General features: G+C 30.4%; 1 protein-coding gene across 1 annotated transcript in view; it reads left to right on the forward strand.

The window, feature by feature from the left end:
- Positions 1 to 17,116, forward strand: part of LOC142324070 (zinc finger protein 236-like) — a 131,334-nt gene that overhangs the window by 72,396 nt on the left and 41,822 nt on the right. The window contains exons 19-20 of the mRNA XM_075364699.1: positions 3,796 to 4,126; positions 13,703 to 13,812. Coding sequence (XP_075220814.1) covers positions 3,796 to 4,126; positions 13,703 to 13,812 — 441 coding nt within the window. The remainder of the gene's footprint in view (positions 1 to 3,795; positions 4,127 to 13,702; positions 13,813 to 17,116) is intronic.

Consider the following 17,116-nt stretch of genomic DNA (forward strand, 5'->3'; position numbering starts at 1 on the left):
ATTCCTTGCTTGAAAAATGCATTGAAGGAGAAAAGATGCAAGAACATCGATGACATAATGCAATAAAACAGTTAAAAAGACATTTCAAGATTGTTTCCAGGACTAAAAACTTTATAGAAAATTGGCAAAAGTGTGTAGTTGCAAAAGGAAACGAACTAAAATTCTTTTATTAACCAGTTTTTGAAGTAAATTAATTTCAAAAATGTTTGAATCTATTTTCTTGTATTATAAGTGCTCAGATGTAGTTTAATAAGAGGTAAGAAAACTTACTAAATGCAATCTGAAAAAGCATTTCCATTAATCAATAAACAAAATGATTTTGGGAATAACAAATTGCTTTTATGACTATATGCTACTAAAGTCTAAATAATTCCATTATCTGCTGTTGTACTGATAGGACATTTTAATTGATGACAATGACAGCTTAGTTGACTTTTGTAAAATTTTTATTTTATTTTATTTTTTATTTTTTCATTATTGAGTTAGTGTTTTATAAGTTTTTGCTGACAGTGAGAAAATCTGTAAAAAGCAATCCATTTTGATAAGCTTCTTTTCTTTTAAACTATTGTCTGGTGTTTAATATGTTCATTATATATTTATTTTTACTTTCCTGGTTACTATAGTTTTAAAAAAAAATGTATGAAAATTGTAAGAGGTCAAAATGTTGGGCATCTGGGGTACATTTTAATTATATAATTTAGTATGTAAGTATGTATCTATATATATAAGCGTATTCGTTGGCATCTATTTTGCTTAATACATGTTGATTGGGTAAACTTATATTCATGAAATTTGGTATTCTGACTTGTGTACAGGGCACAGGTGATATTCAGTTCTTTTTTTTAATTCAAGGATTCAATGTTGGGATTGCTATATTTTGAAGAGAGTTAAACTACATGAAAATTTTTACTTATGTGACTTTATTTAGCTCGTCAAAGATGACGTTTGAAATAATTATTATGAAATATTTTTGAAAATATTAATTAAAATAAACCAATCCTACCCTGTAGTAAGTTCTGTAAAGTTATTTGTATTTCTTAAAAGTTCCCTAAGATTACTGTAAATTTATTAAAATTTGTTTTATTCCTTCAATCTTTCATCTTGAAATATGTTTTATTTATTATTTTCTTCCTGAAGTGTTGTTAATATAAATAATATAAGCTAAATAAAGTTATAAAATTGATGACAGTTTTCAGTTTTGTTACTAATCACTGAAGGAAGGATTGAATTTTAAGCTTTTTATAAATCTTGGAAAATTTTAGCAACATAATTGCCAAATCTTTTCAGTGAGTTTTTTTAATTAGTCTCTAATTACAGTTACCTCATTCATATCAGTTACCAGTTGTTAATGATAGACTGAACCAAATTTATCTCTAAAATATTTTTTACTTATAATGATCTCATTTAGTTGTATGATCTTTCACAGTGATACTAATGTTGCTGTTTTGCACTGTTGCTTTTTATTCCTGGGTTTTCTTTCTTCTCTAATCAATCAGTATATCATGTTGCATATTGTTGTATGAAGGCAGTACAAAAAGTAATTATACAACAGCTATAGTTAAAAAAAGGTTTATCCTGAATCTACTTTTCAAAATAGTCTCTCTTAAAGGCAACATACAATTTCCAGTGTTTGATCCACTTTTCAACAAAACCCAGGCTATATTTTGAAAGCACTTTGCATTTTTCCTTCACAGCTTTTAAACCTATAGGTTTGTCTCAAATTGTTCACCCTTTTAGGTCCTTCAACTCTAGGAACAGCCAGAAACCACACGGAAATAGATCTGGGCTGTATAGTGGGTGAGGAACCGTTTTTATTTTTTCTATTCAAAAATTTACAGATTATCTGAACAAGACATGGTGGTGTGAATTATCATATACAACAGAAGGTCTTCAGTTTTTTCTAGGGTTCTTTTCTGAAGTGAGTCACCATTATCTTAAGCATATTGGTATACCAGAGAGCATTTCCAGTCATCCTGTAGGTACATTATGTTGATAAATGACTCCTTATGTTCAAAAAAGATGATTGTCAAGACTACTTGTACTGCATGCAGCTTTTGCTTTCTTCAGATAGAAGATGATTTCTACTGAGAGCTTTGTTCTTTCATCTCAAGGTCATAACAGAATATCCAAGACTCGCCAACAGATACTTCTTCATTATGCAAATAACTATTCCTTCTTGTAACAAGCTTTGCAGTGCTCTGTTTGATCAGATCTTAAGAGCCGTTGAACATAACAACAATGGCAGTGCATTTCATATCCATATGCTTGTTCAGAATTGTGTGGACTGCTTTTTGCGGGCATTTTGTAACAGTTCCCTCAACTACTGCACACCAGCACAACAATCTTCTCGAATGATGGTGCTCACTGTATTCACCATGACATGTATTAATTGACATAGTTAATCGACTGTCCTGAAAATGTCTTCTACACTCTTTCTCTGGCTGAAAATGCAACATGACAATGAAAATATGCTCCATGTGTCACTTACCCTTTGTTAAATGATTCTTTCAACATTTCTTACATTTTGGAAACTGATTTTTTTTTAAACTGGCACAAAACTGATACATGTAACATGATCAATATTTTTTTCGTTGGTATGTGATTATCCAACACTTTTTACAAAATGATCACTGTCACTCAATGACTGCAACAATCAACTTGAAAATGACACAGGAAAATTTCCCTGTGAACTTCAGTTCATTACTTTATAGATTGCCCTCTTATTTTATTATGTACAAATGTGTTAAGGATCAGTATTTTTTTGTATTGTTTAGAATCTCTAGACTAATATATATTTGAGAATTGTTTTTTGTGACACTGTTAAGCTATGTTGTGGTTATATTTGAAAAATATGAGCTATGTTGTGGCTATGAGTGGTTATATTTCAAAATTTTCTTGTTTCTTTCATGCAAATTTCATTTATTGTTTATAGCAGTTCAGTTTGCATATTTGTTTTGTGTGAAGGCTTATTTTATTTTCTTTGAAAGGTTAATTATATCCAAATTTTTTTTATCTAAAAGTTGTTTTTTTGGAATTTTTATTTATGTTTATTAGTGGGGTGTGTCTCTTTTTTGTGGTTATTTTTATGTATTTTTTATTTTATTTTCATTCATTTTGTGAAGGATTATTATGACCTTTCTACATTTATTACCTCAGTGGGGGTATTTTTTTTCTGTTTGTATGTGCTAGATATTATAATCTTAGGTTCTTTAATGTAATCAGTAGCTGATATAGGTGTATTGAGTTTCCTGTGAAACATAGATTCATAAAAGCAATTTATCTCCTTATCGAAGAAGCCTGTGAAACATAAACATATAAGTTAATTTATATCCTTACCAAAGAACTTTCCTTTAACTATGTTATGATCTCATGTTATTAAAATGTATTTAATCCCTTTATAGTAGAAGCATGTGACCTTGAAATTTGATTATATGATAGAATATATCTATCTGCAATCACAGGGAAATCCTTTCCTTTTCCAAAAAATTGTAAACTTGACCTTTCTCAGAAAGTTTCATTGAAATTTTACACCCTGTTAGATTTATTGTAACAATATCATAAAGGATTTTTTTTTTGTGGGTTAACAGGTCTGGAAACTTTAAAAAGCATATGTCTTGAAATTTTATATTTGTAAGATTGTTCTGTTAAAGCCAACCACTTGCATCATTGTTATTATTCACAACTCTCTTTAGAATCATTTTATACTGCTAGTACTGTTTGCTTTTGGGAAGGCTTTTTATAATATTATCCAATTTATGTTTATATTTTCTTTAATTGTATTCATTTATTTTATAGAAGCAACAGCAGCAACCACAACAGGAACAGCTGCAGCAAGAACAAGACCAGAATGGTGTTGAAAATGATTCGTCATCAGTAGTAGCAAGTAGTACTTCATCCATACCAATTACTACAACTGTAACCATAGAATCAGTCTCTTCTGAAGAAATTAAAAATGATTTAGTTCAAAGTATTTCAAATGTCATCATATCACCAGTGGTTACATCTGCTACTAATACGTCCATAACTAATGCAACATCTTCTGTCTCAAATAATAATAGTAGCTCTAATAGTGGTGTTGAAACTCTTCTGATCAATCGTATTGAACCAAATACTTTTGAAATAACAGGTGGGTGTGGATTTTATATATACACAAAGTGGTTGAAAAATTTTGCAACTCATTTGGAAAAAACGTGTACGGAAACCAAAACCAAATAATTTCTTAAGTTTTGTTAACTTTATCATAATAAGTGTTTGAAGTGTCCTCCATTTGCAGCTAAACAGGAGTCAACACGTTTCGTCATGTTAGCAGCCACTTTTTTTTATAGTTGCAATGCTTCCTTCCTTTTCCTGTTTAGCCTCCGGTAACTACCGTTTAGATAATACTTCAGAGGATGAATGAGGATGATGTGTATGAGTGTGAATGAAGTGTAGTCTTGTACATTCTCAGTTCGACCATTCCTGAGATGTGTGGTTAATTGAAACCCAACCACCAAAGAACACCAGTATCCACGATCTAGTATTCAAATCCATGTAAAAATAGCTGGCTTTACTAGGACTTGAACGCTGGAACTCTCAACTTCCAAATCAGCTGATTGGGAAGACGCATTCATCACTAGACCAACCCGGTGGCTTTATAGTTGCAATGCTGATATGGGATATTTCAACTTAATGTTTTATTTGAATCAATCAATTGTTTTCTTCTTCTTATGTTTTAGGCATACTAATAAGTTTGTAAGTTCCTAACTTACAAACTCTCTATAATTATAAAAATTTAAATCAGTACCATCTCCTATGAGGGCTCCTGCATTTCTCTTCTCCTGCAGAATATAACGCTGAACACACCAGGGTATTCTCTTACTTGGCATTCTTCCCAAATGTTGTCTCCATCATTCCCAATAACCCACTATTCTTTCATTCAAATTGTAAATGTTTAGGTCAGCTCGTCTATCTTTGTTTTATAGTAGATCACATATGAATAACCCTTTGCTCATTGCAGAAATTTCATCTCTGTGGCTTGACTCTTCCTCTCCTGTCTGTTTGAAGTAACCTGTGATTTGCTTCCAAATAAGATTACTGGGGCTGCCATTACTTTATAAAATTTCATCTTTGTTGTAAGCTTCTGTTCCATATCTTTTACCAAATTGTAAACTTTTTAAAAAACATAAAATTTAATAACATACAAAAAATTTTAATTTATAATTTTATAAAAATTAAATTTTTTTTAAAAAGCAAAATATGTACTTACTCTAGTTGGGATTTCCGAAATAATGTACTAGGACTATGCTACATATGTTTTTCTCACAAATTTAAAAAAATAAAATAAAAACTCATTACATGAAAAAATATTACAACGATGAATGATATATATTACTTATTAAAATAAAGAAAATGATAATAAACACATTTGACTCAAAAGTCCTATAACCTGTCTACTTAGGTTTGTTCATAGAACTCCTATTGTATATATTTTTTTTTTATTTTAACCTTCAGGTCCGCAATCAAGCAATTCTTTCCGCGGTGTGAAAAATGCCATGCCTGACCGGGATTCGAACCCAGGACCTCCAGGCGAAAGGCCGAGATGCTATCACACACGCCACGGAGGCCGGCCGCTATTGTATAACTATTTGTACACATCAAAAATTAACAAAAATCTTACTAATACATATGATACTAACGAATTGGTCAATCCAAGATTAGTTTTAATTATAATTTTTACACATAGTTTTGCCATTTTAACATGTTACAATTTTAATAAAAATATTTTTAAAGTTATTTTCTTTAAAGAATTAATCAACATGTAAGAAATCTTCTAGTAGATCCAAGAATGTTTCTTATGGAGTGGCCTTTTATTTAAAATTCTCATACCTGTGTTCCTTATAATTCATGTTTTGTAAAATTTCATGATCAATTTTTTTTTATATATACGCACTACACACAACTTGCCAAAACGGAAGCACGCATATAACTGACACTTTCTGATGGTGTCACAGACCTAACCCCACCACTATTTCTCCGAATTGTCCAAGTCTGTGTGAGTATGTGTATTCACACAAATGCAACTCTCTTTGTATAGAAAACATTTTAGTACATTTTTCCAGTACCATGTCATGTTTCTTAAAATTCTATTTTAAGAAGGAATTTAATAACAAATGAATCATGCTGCTATTAATTTTACTTTTACGTCTTAACAAATATATCGTCTGTTGACGTATAAAAAATCCATATAACAAAATAGTTTAATATAAAATAAAATACAAATGAATTCACAAATTTACATAACCCAATTTAATTTAATTTTAAATTTAGGTCGGAATTTATAATGGTTACATTGTTTCAGATCTGACATTATTTCCCAATGGCCTACTAATTGTGCCATAAATCATTTGAAACCTATCCACCTTTTCTTACACATGATGATCGAAATCAAAACTCACATCACATCCCAAATAAGGAAGTGAGACAACTGCTCCAGATTATCTTTAAACTTAAAGAACATTTCCAAAAAATACCATTACTTTTGTCTTGCTAGCAGAAATTTTAAGATTGTAATCCTTACATACTCTTTTTAACATGAACACAGATCTTTGCAATCCATCTTCAGATTCTGGCACAATCCAAAAATCATCCCCAAACAGCAATGCATTGTGATATGCACCATCATCTAACCTAATACTACACTAAACTTCCTTTTTCCAAATCTTGAAAATATGGTCACTATAAAAATTGCAAAGCTGCAGCTTTGTTTTACACCTTCATTAATACAGCTCATCTAACTGCTTCACACTTGTTATTAATTACTGTTCATGTATCCACATATAGACTCTTTTATTACTTTGATGAGATGGAAACCCTGTTTCTGCAGAATTTGCCAGAGTATGCTTCGGTCAACTCATATCAAAAGCTTTCTCTATATCCACAAAAGCCTTATTCATTTCCTGATTAAATTCCCTCTGCTTCTTAATAATTTGTTTAACCACAAATGCATTATCAGTATAAAAATGTCCCCTCTAAAACCACTCTGCTCCTTACTCAGAACCACCTCAGTCACTACTCTCAGATGACTGTTAATTACTCTTGAAAAAAGTTTATATCCAATGTTAGGAGGTTAATACTATGGTAATTCCTGCTGTCATTCCACCTGCCCTTCTTTAAAAGGGAAATAACCTCAGCGCAGTTCTATGCATCAGGAATTTTGTGTTTCCTTCAACATTCGTTGATGAGATTTAAAAACCGCAACTTATGAGGTCTTTTCAGAAAATAACTGAACATTTTTAATTACACGCCAACAGAGTTATTTAGTGATGTGCAGTTGGCAGCATTATGTTCCACATAACCTCCTCTGCAACCGCATGTTCTTGGATTGTTGATATCTCATTTAGTTTTCATGTTATTGATACTTGAATGAAACATGTTTAATTGTTAGTAGCGATTTTTGTAATGTATGATTTTTGGGAGCAACAATACATCTTAAAAATTTTGCGTGAAACTGGGGAAAACTTTTACAGAAATCCTGCATATTTTGAAACAGGCTTATGGAAATGATGCTTTGGATTATATGCAATGTTACAAATGGTTTTCATGATTTAACAAGTGGTTGTCAGTCAAATGAAGATGACCCTCAACCAGGAAAGCCTTCAACTTGAACTGATGACACCCACATTCAGAAAATCAATGAACTGGTGTGTGCAAATCCCTGATTGACTGTAAGAGAACTTACAGAGGAGGTTAGCATCTCAATTGGATCATGCCATGACATTTTGACTGAAAAATTGAACATGCATCGAGTTGCAGCAAAGTTTGTTCCTCATTTGATGACCGAACAGCAGAAAGAACATCAAGTGGATGTTTGTTGGCAATTTCTTGAACAAGCTTATGACAATGAAATACTCATGCAAAGGATCGTAATAGGAGATGAAAGCTGGATTTATGGCTATTACATTGAGACAAAAATTTAGTCATCACAATGGATTGGTGAAGGATTTCCATGCTCCAATAAAGCATGTCAGTCTCGATCCAATGTCAAAGTGATGCTCTCTGGTTTTTTTTTTTCGGTATTAATGGAATTGTGCATTTTGAAAATTCTTATTCCAAGGTGAAACAGTAAACTGTGTATACTATCGAGGCATTTTACAACAATTACATGAAAAAATCTGCCGAATGGGATCAGAATTGTGGTGAGATAACTCATGGTCCCTTCACCACAACAATGCGTCTACACACTCATCTCTGTCAATTTGCCAGTTTGTGCTAAAAGTCAGATGACTGTCCTCCCTCAGCCTTCTATTAGTCAGACCTGGCTCCTTGAAATTTTTTCTTATTTCCAAAATTAAAATCAGTAATGAAAGGATGGCGTATTGATGACATTAAAGCAAATTCATCACGTGGCCATTTCAAATGAAGCTATACAGGATTGCTTTGCAAAGTGTAAACACCGCTGGGAAAAGTGTGTGAATAGGGGAGAGAAGTACTTTGAAGGGCACAAGGACCAATAATCTGTAAAAGCAATAATAAAAATTAAAAAAATTAATGTCGGTTATTTTCTGAACAGACCTTATACATATTAAACCTCCATACTTAAACAATTCCACAGTAATACTTTCTCGTCGGACAGCCTTCCTGTTCTACTTTCCAGTGTTCTGTTCATTCATTGTTATTAAATCTACTTACTTTCCTTCACACAGCACAACATCTCAAAAACCTGAAGCCTCTTCATCAAACCACAGTCTTCTATAATGATTCATTCATTCTAAATCCGATATGACACTGATAGGACCATATCCTTTTCTTCTTTATTCAAAAGTTTCATTACTTTACAAGGGGACATGACTACTTCCCATGTATTTCATGTTCTAACACACTCACAAACTTGTCCCATGAATCCTGATGGGCTTGTCTCACTCTTCACTTCGCTGAATTCCTTTTAGATATATAAACCTCCCATGACTAACGGTTGCCTCTGTAAGAACTCAATATGTGCTTGCCGCTTATCTCTTAATTGCACTCCTGTTATCTGCATTCAAGATCTTTAAGATTCTTGTACTTCTCACTTTCCTTCTCTTTCCAAGAACTTCAGTGCTGTTAATTGAATACATATCCTGACATAAATTATCTTATCCTGATATTTGTTCCACTCTCCTTCAATGTCCTCCTAGGTTCTTCTGCTCTCACCACCAATGAGAATTTCCTCTTCTCCCACTTTCGAGACCATTGACCACTTTGTCACCTATAACTCAAGGCGGGGACCCTTTAATTGGCTACTATGGTCTGGAGCCAGATGGACCCAGGTTTTTTTTATGAAGTTGAAACTCCTCCCCTCCACACTTCCCCATCATCTTGAGAGATGGGCCTGGCTTGTGGCAGTGTTGTCAATCAATTGTGTGAGGATTATTCTAAACACTTTTTATCTTTTAAATAATGCTAAAGAAAAAACATGGAAGGTAAATCTGGCGACCTAGGAGGCTATAGACCACAGGAAATGACTTTCTCCCCAAAGAACATGTGTAGCGGCAACATTATGTTATTTTCTGTGTGGGCTGGTGCACCATTTTGCTCCAAATAGCAATCACATTCATCTTCTTCTAGCCACACTATGAAGTCAGTTATGATGCGGTGGTAGTGTTCAGATGTTACTGTATTTGTGAAAAATATTAGACCCACTATTCTCTTCCAAGAAATTGCCAAACTTGGATCTTTTCTGAATGCAATGTAGTCATGTGGAAAATATGAGTGTTCTCTGCACAGTTGATTGTTCTGGCTGTTTACATAGCCATTCAGGTGAAACCATGGCTTGTCATTAAAGAAAGTATTATGCAAGATCCAATATTGCCTCCTAACAAAATGTTTAACCCATTTGCAATAATTGAGTCTTTTTTGTGATTGGGTTCTCACAATTCCTGTGTGACATGAATATGATATGGACATAATTTTAATTTCCTTGTAGCTTTCTGAATACTTCCATGTGAGAGTGACATTAAAATTTTCTGAGATAGCCTTAATGACTTTTGAGATTATCATTCAAACAATGCATAGACCGCATTTTAAAGATCCGTCATTTAAAACCATTGGCTGGCTGGACCATTTATGTTCATCTACACTACCGAAATGAATGATTATGTGTGAAATTGTTGACTTATTGGGTATGTTGTTTAAGAGAAAGCTAGATCGAACTCTTTCTAACACTTTACTGTCTAGCCAGTTGGCTCTGCCCCTTGGACCCTGCTGTGTTCCTTAATCATATGCTTGTAAGAATAATAATGATAAATAAAAATTAAAGTCTGTTAATAAAAGTATTACTGTATGGTAATTTCTTCAGAGCAACAGTTTGGTCAGTACAGGCCTCGAAGAATGAGTGATCTAAGAATGTGGGTTTCAAAAAGTCAGCCTCCATCTTAAAAATATTAATTATAACTAATTTTACCCATACCAAAGTATGGCTAACCACCCATACTTCATATGGGTAAAAATATTTAAACACCACTAAGAGGTGACTGTACTTCACTTTTCATTTTTTTTTTAAATTGTTTAACTTTTATATATTTTTTAGTCAAGTAACCGGAGGCAGGTGCATCCAGTCGTATCACACAACAATAACAGTGGTGTATTGGTTGAGCCGCTGTCATACAGTCACCTCTTAAAAAATTTTAATTTAAAAAACCCAAAAATAGTTTTTAGATATTTATCTGAAGAGTATTTGCAAGCCCCAATCTAGTGAATATCTCGTTTAGTATAGTCGGAGATGGGGAAAATTTGCAATCATTGTTCAAATTTTTTTTTACTTTTCTTCACCATTTTTACGGTCGAATTTTGAAAAATTGAGAAATTAGTTTTTAGATATTTACATGAAAGTTACAAACACAAAAAATCAAGTTGGTATCTTCATTCATTACTGCAAAATTAAAAACAAAATAGCCAGGTTTAAAAAAAAATTCAAAATTCATTTTAGCCTTTTAAACTTGAAATTTCAAAAATGTAGAAATTAGTTTTTAGATATTCACATGAAGATTACGAACACCAAAAATCAAATTATTATCTTCATTTGTTACTGAGAAATTAAAAAAATAGTAGTAAATTTCAATTTTTCTCTAGTTTAGTCCTTTAAACTCAGAATTTCAAAAAATATTTTTGTAGTGTGCACCGATATCGTAAGAAGATGTATACAAATTTTCATTGATTTTTCTTCAGTAATTTTTGCTAGACATTGATGAATCAATCGGTCAGTCCATCAGGATAAGTTACGTATAGGTACAGAGATATGTTTTATTAATTTAGTAAAATAAATTCTTTTTTTGTCCATATCTTCCTCTCTACTAATAATTCCAAAAGCATAAACAAAATTCAGCACAATCCACCAAAGTACAAAATCAATAAAAGCTCTTACTTTATCTTACTATTTTTCTTTTTCTTTTCCATATATCAAAAGCGCTTTCAGTATATCAAAACCTCATCATCAGTTGATTAAAATTAAAAATTAATTACACATTAAGACATTAATGAAACACTAAACATGATATTGTTACATATATGACATAATATGCAGTCAAATAATTAATTAAAAAACTTTAAACAAACATTTTTTTTTTAAACATGTTTGTCAAGAAGTCATAGTGTTTTAGTGTGTAATTAATTTTTAATTTTAATCAACTGATGATGAGCTTTTGGTATATGGAAAAGAAAAAGAAAAATAATAAAAAATTTTTTATCCTAATGAGTCATTTTGCAAGGCATATAGGCATATTTATTTATTTTTATAGATAAATTTATTCGTTTAGAAAAACTAATTGTAATATGATTTACTTAAGTAAATCAGAAGTATTGTTTACTTAAATAAACAAATATAGTAATAGTGTGATTATAATCACACTTTTACTGTATTTTCAGGATTTTTGAAAAATTGTGAATTTTTCATAATGAATTGGTTGGGAGTCTTATTTGAGATGCCCAACCGTCTCCAATAATTATTGGAGCACATTAAACAGATTTGTTTTATAAAAATATTCTATTTTTAGGGTGTAGAATACAAAAACATTCTATTCATAATGAAAAATCAATGGTTTACTTTTATAGCATTTTGTATCATTTTTTTTTTTTTTTGTTACGTACTACTATTTATATTTTGGCATATGTTGACTCAGTGTGCCTGTGGAGGGTTTTATATGCTCATAGTTTATTTGAACCTGTCTTGTGTGTGACCAACATAGAACATTGTGCAGAGCAGTTTAGTTTATATTTTACAGAAACATTTTGTTTAGTAATTAATTGTGTTTTTTATGATAATTTGTTTTACTTGTTGTTTTGAAGGCTACATTATATCCAGATTTTTTTAAATTTACAGCTGTTTATATGTTTATATTAATGTGCATTATGTATGTTTTTATGTTTCTTTATATTTGTATTTATTTTGTGTAAGAGTAGTGTGCTAGGTAGGTATTTTATAGCATTGTGTTCTGTGTGATCTTCAGGTGACATATTTGTTGAGTAGTCTGTTTTTCCTTCTAAAATCAGATAGATTATGTGAAGTTGATTTATTTACTGAAGTTTACTTCAAAAATGTGTTTTTCTTTATTACTTTTTTTTTAGTGAGTTGTTTATTGTGTTTGTATTCAACTATAAAATTTAATTTGTGATTAATCCTTCACCTCGCATGTGATCACTATTCCCACATGTTCAAATAGATTTTTGGGTTAATGATTGTTATATTCAAATAATACAATAATCAGCAAACACATTAAATCCATATATGTTCTTTCCCAGATTCTTATAAATATTATAAAATAAAAAATCATCTTTGTTACTGTATGTGTAAGAAAAAGATAATTTAAAAAAGTCATGGAGACTCGAACTTAGATCTCTCAGTTGTGGGACTGGAATACTCGCCACTAGGCTGTTGCAGCTGCGGTGACTGTGGATGTACAGAAAAGTTACTTGAACTCTTAAAAATCTTTAAATGGAGTTTACTTGGAAATTCTGCCAAGTTGGAGACCGTTCTGACCTTGTGTACTGGTTATGAAGTCTGAACGTATGTTATTACCTTTGTGTGTTACCTGATAAAGTTGTCTATGTTAGGAACGTTGATTAAAAGGACATTTTGATAATTTACAATGCTTGTAGGAATGTTATACATAGAAAAGCAGGAACTCAAGATGAATTGATTTTAGTTAACATTTTTATGTTTTGTATTCTGTGTTAGTTTTCATTCATGATATAATGTGATTTGGAATTTAATCCTCTGTAAGTTTTGCAATATTGTTCAACTAAATGTAATCTTAGATATCTGCAATAAATAATAAGGGTGCAGTATTAATTATGTTATGCTTGTCTAATTTTAATAGAGTGATATTATTTATTTGTTTTTATACCTTGGTTTCAAAGTTTTTGGGTGTTGCTTTTTGTAGTTTTGTGGGTGGATTGTGTTTTTTATTTTGTGTAAAATTTTGGTTTCTGTTTTTTTTTTATATACCCATTTCTGAGTTAAGAATGGTTTTTGTAAGAATCTTATCTACTTTTTTGTGTAGTATCAATCAAAATATGCCTCTTTTTATATATTTGCAAGATGTGTAAATATTTTTTTTTCTCTTAGCTATTTTATTTCAATAACTCTACCATTGTCCATTCATACCCTTTTTGTAGAGAAAAATAATATTACAGTTTTTACAGTGTTTCACTTTAATTTTCCATTTATATTAGCCTGTTTGTTTTATTTCAGCTGATGAGATGGAGGAAATTGGTGTTACAGAAGTAACACAAACTTTACATGCTGATGCAAACGGTACAATAATGATATCAAATTTAGCTGGACCAGAAACTTTGTCACAAGTAAGTTAATTTGTTTGTTTATAAGACATTTTTTAAGGGTTTTTCTTTAATTACTGCTTTTTTTTTTATTACGAGTTATTTTAAATTATTCAAATGGTAATCCCAACAAGAAGATTCAATTTATATTTTAAAATAAATAAAATAACATATTTTTAAATTTCTTATAATTAATTTAAAAAATAAAGTATTTTAAATATTAGTCAAAGCAGATAACATTTTTAAAGAGTAACTTCTATATTTCATACTATAAAATAAGTGGTTGTCTTACTGTTATTTTTTTATTGTTAATCCTAATAAGGTAAGACAAATATGGCAACTAAAGTGGAAGATAAATGAGGTCTTAAATATTTGGAGTGACTAGAGATTTCTGAAAACTGTTTACTATTTATAATCAAAATGCACTATGTAATAATCATGCTAATCATTCAAGATATTATGTTATTAAATTTAACAATATTTTATGAGTTAATTTACATCAGCAATTAAATTATTCATAAAATTACATCAAGGAACTTTTATGTAATTGTGTATCTCAAACAGTAATTTTTTTGTATTATTAAACTACTACTGAGAAGTTAGATTTTTTTCCATCAGTGTATGGTTTTTAAATTTTAAATATTTAAAGTCATTTATGTAACACTTCTATTCATGCACACCACTAATATTATAGCCACAATGTTGATGCTATGATAGAGTATCATAACTTAATCTTAGAGAATTGCAGTGATATAGGTGCAGAAAAAGAATCTGTCTCTCTCCCCCCCCCCCTCTCTCTCTCTCTCTCTCTCTCTCTCTCTCTCTCTCTCTCTCTGTGTGTGTGTGTGTGTGTGTGTGTGTGTGTGTGTGTGTGTGTGTGTGTGTGTGTGTGTGTGTGTGTGTATGTGTTTTATAATAATAGTGAGTGAATTTTAGTATTCAGTTTGAGAGCTATAATTATATTACACGAAATGTAATGATGCATACTAGAACAACAAGAGAACAAAATTTCACACAAAGCAACAACTACTGTCATCTTGTAGTTTCATTCCCCTACTACTAACATTCCACAGCTCATTGACCTATGCCCTCTCATCTTCTGTTAGTCGCCATTGTTATGGAGTGGAGTACATACGTATGCTTTGTCAATGCGACTAAAATGTGTAGCGACTGAATTTTTAACAATGGAAAAAGTGAATGCTAGTGATATTCATCGTCATCTAAAAGTCATTTATGGTGATGAGACTGTTGATCAAAGTACTATAAATTGATGGGCAATAAAATTTTGTGTATCCATTAGAAGCTACTAAGGTGAATATTGAAGATGAACTTCAATGGAGTCAACTGTAAATTCTGTTGACAGTAAGATGTTGCATCACCTTAGAAGATATGTATATTGTGTTTGTCAATCCACAGAGTTGATAATTCTACAAACATGATAATGTTCATTCACACACACATTGCATGCAACTGCAGAAACTCTTGTGAAGTTAAATTTTAACTTTCCACATCCACCATACTCACCAGATTTGGTGCCCTACAATTTTCACTTCTTTCCACAATTAAAGAGAGATATGAAAGGTATTCATTTCACCACGTATGATGAACTGAAGGACACATTGAGGTCATGGTTCAAGGAAAGACTACAGCATTCTTCTTTTACAGAGTGAGAAAATTTGTTCATGATAGGAAGAAATGTACAGCTGTAAATGGTAACTATGTAGAAAAAGTAAGTGTAAATTTTTATAGTAAATAAAATATGCTTTTATGCCATATTTGTTTCATTTGACTATGTCTTTTCATTTTAGTTGTGAGTGCCTGTGTATTACATTTCTGCAACCCCATGTATTTTATTTATTATAAACCAGTTATTGTTAATATGAAAATAACTTTTCTTGTACAAATAGAATTATATTTATTTTAAAACAATGCTGAAAATTAACTAACAGTAAATAGAAATGAATAATAGTTTAAAGAAAATAACATTTTGTAAAAATAGTAGAATTTAAATTTATAGAAAAAACTTTAATCAGAATACACTATGGTTTAAAATTAATTTACGCAAATAATTGGTTACATAATTGTTAATAGAGTAAAAAAGATGAATTTAAGCCAATTTACATATTTTCTTAAAGAATGAATCCTCTAATTTCTTAAAAAAAGTAAATATTCAAAATAAAGAATCTTGATTAAAGTGATAGCAGAGACCTGCAAAGATGACTTTTTTAATCAAAAATATGGAATTAATATTTCTCCATATTTTATTATATTGTGTTCATGAATAATCATTTGTAGAGGGCTGTTTAAGCTACTTTAATGAATACTAAATTTATGTAAATATTATTTGAATTAAGGGTCAAAATTTTGTACTTGATTATTAGTACTGGATTGTAGAAGCTGTTTATTCTATATTAAATACAGTTTAAAAATTTGGAGTAAAACTGTCAATCTTAATACCACGCATCATACGTGAATGAAAGTAAACAATTTTAGCAATTTCATTTTTTGAAGTCTACAGAGCAGACACCAAATATGCAAAGGAAACTTTCAATATCATCTTTTAACAACTTTATGTCACCAAATATAAAAAAAATTCATAACATCAGAGAATTTCTTTCTTTGTTCTTTCACATGGGTTTGGATACTTCATTTCCTTTATGTTTTCATTGCAAGAGATCCCCGTTATTCTTATTTCAGAGATTAGAGAAATTTAACTGAATTAATTCTGATCTTGAGAGCTAGTATAATGTTAGCAGAAGTGAAGTTTAAAAAACTAATGAAAATCTACAAACTTAGGCTGGAAAGTGTAACCATTCAGTTATGAAATTACATTAATTCTGTTCTAATGTTGTACAATTTTATTGTAATATTTTTGAAAGTATTAGTTTAAGTCTTGACAATAAAAAATTATTCTTTAATAAATATTTAGAAAAGATTATTTATGTGTTTTGCGAAAGTAATCAATATACGAGTATTATATGTTAGTGAAAAATGTTACTTGTTCAATATTGAACAAAAATGTAGATATTAAATATTGAAAATATGGTCTTCAACAAATACTGTAAAACTGTACGTTTTTATCACCTTATTACCTTAATGTCAATTATTATTTAGTATCTTATAGAAAAGTTCTTTCACTGATCCTTTGATATTACACCTTTGAAAAAGTAATTTCTTTTGAAAGTAATTGAAATTACTTTTATATATATATATATATATATATATGATGTTTAGACAAAGAAAAAAAAGTGTTCAAAATATGTTAAAATAATTATTCTCTAATTGCTACAGTTAATTAGTAAGTTGTTCATTTAAGGGAATTAAACAA

Source organism: Lycorma delicatula, chromosome 4 (genome assembly GCF_047948215.1).
Source record: "Lycorma delicatula isolate Av1 chromosome 4, ASM4794821v1, whole genome shotgun sequence".
Taxonomy (NCBI): domain Eukaryota; kingdom Metazoa; phylum Arthropoda; class Insecta; order Hemiptera; family Fulgoridae; genus Lycorma; species Lycorma delicatula.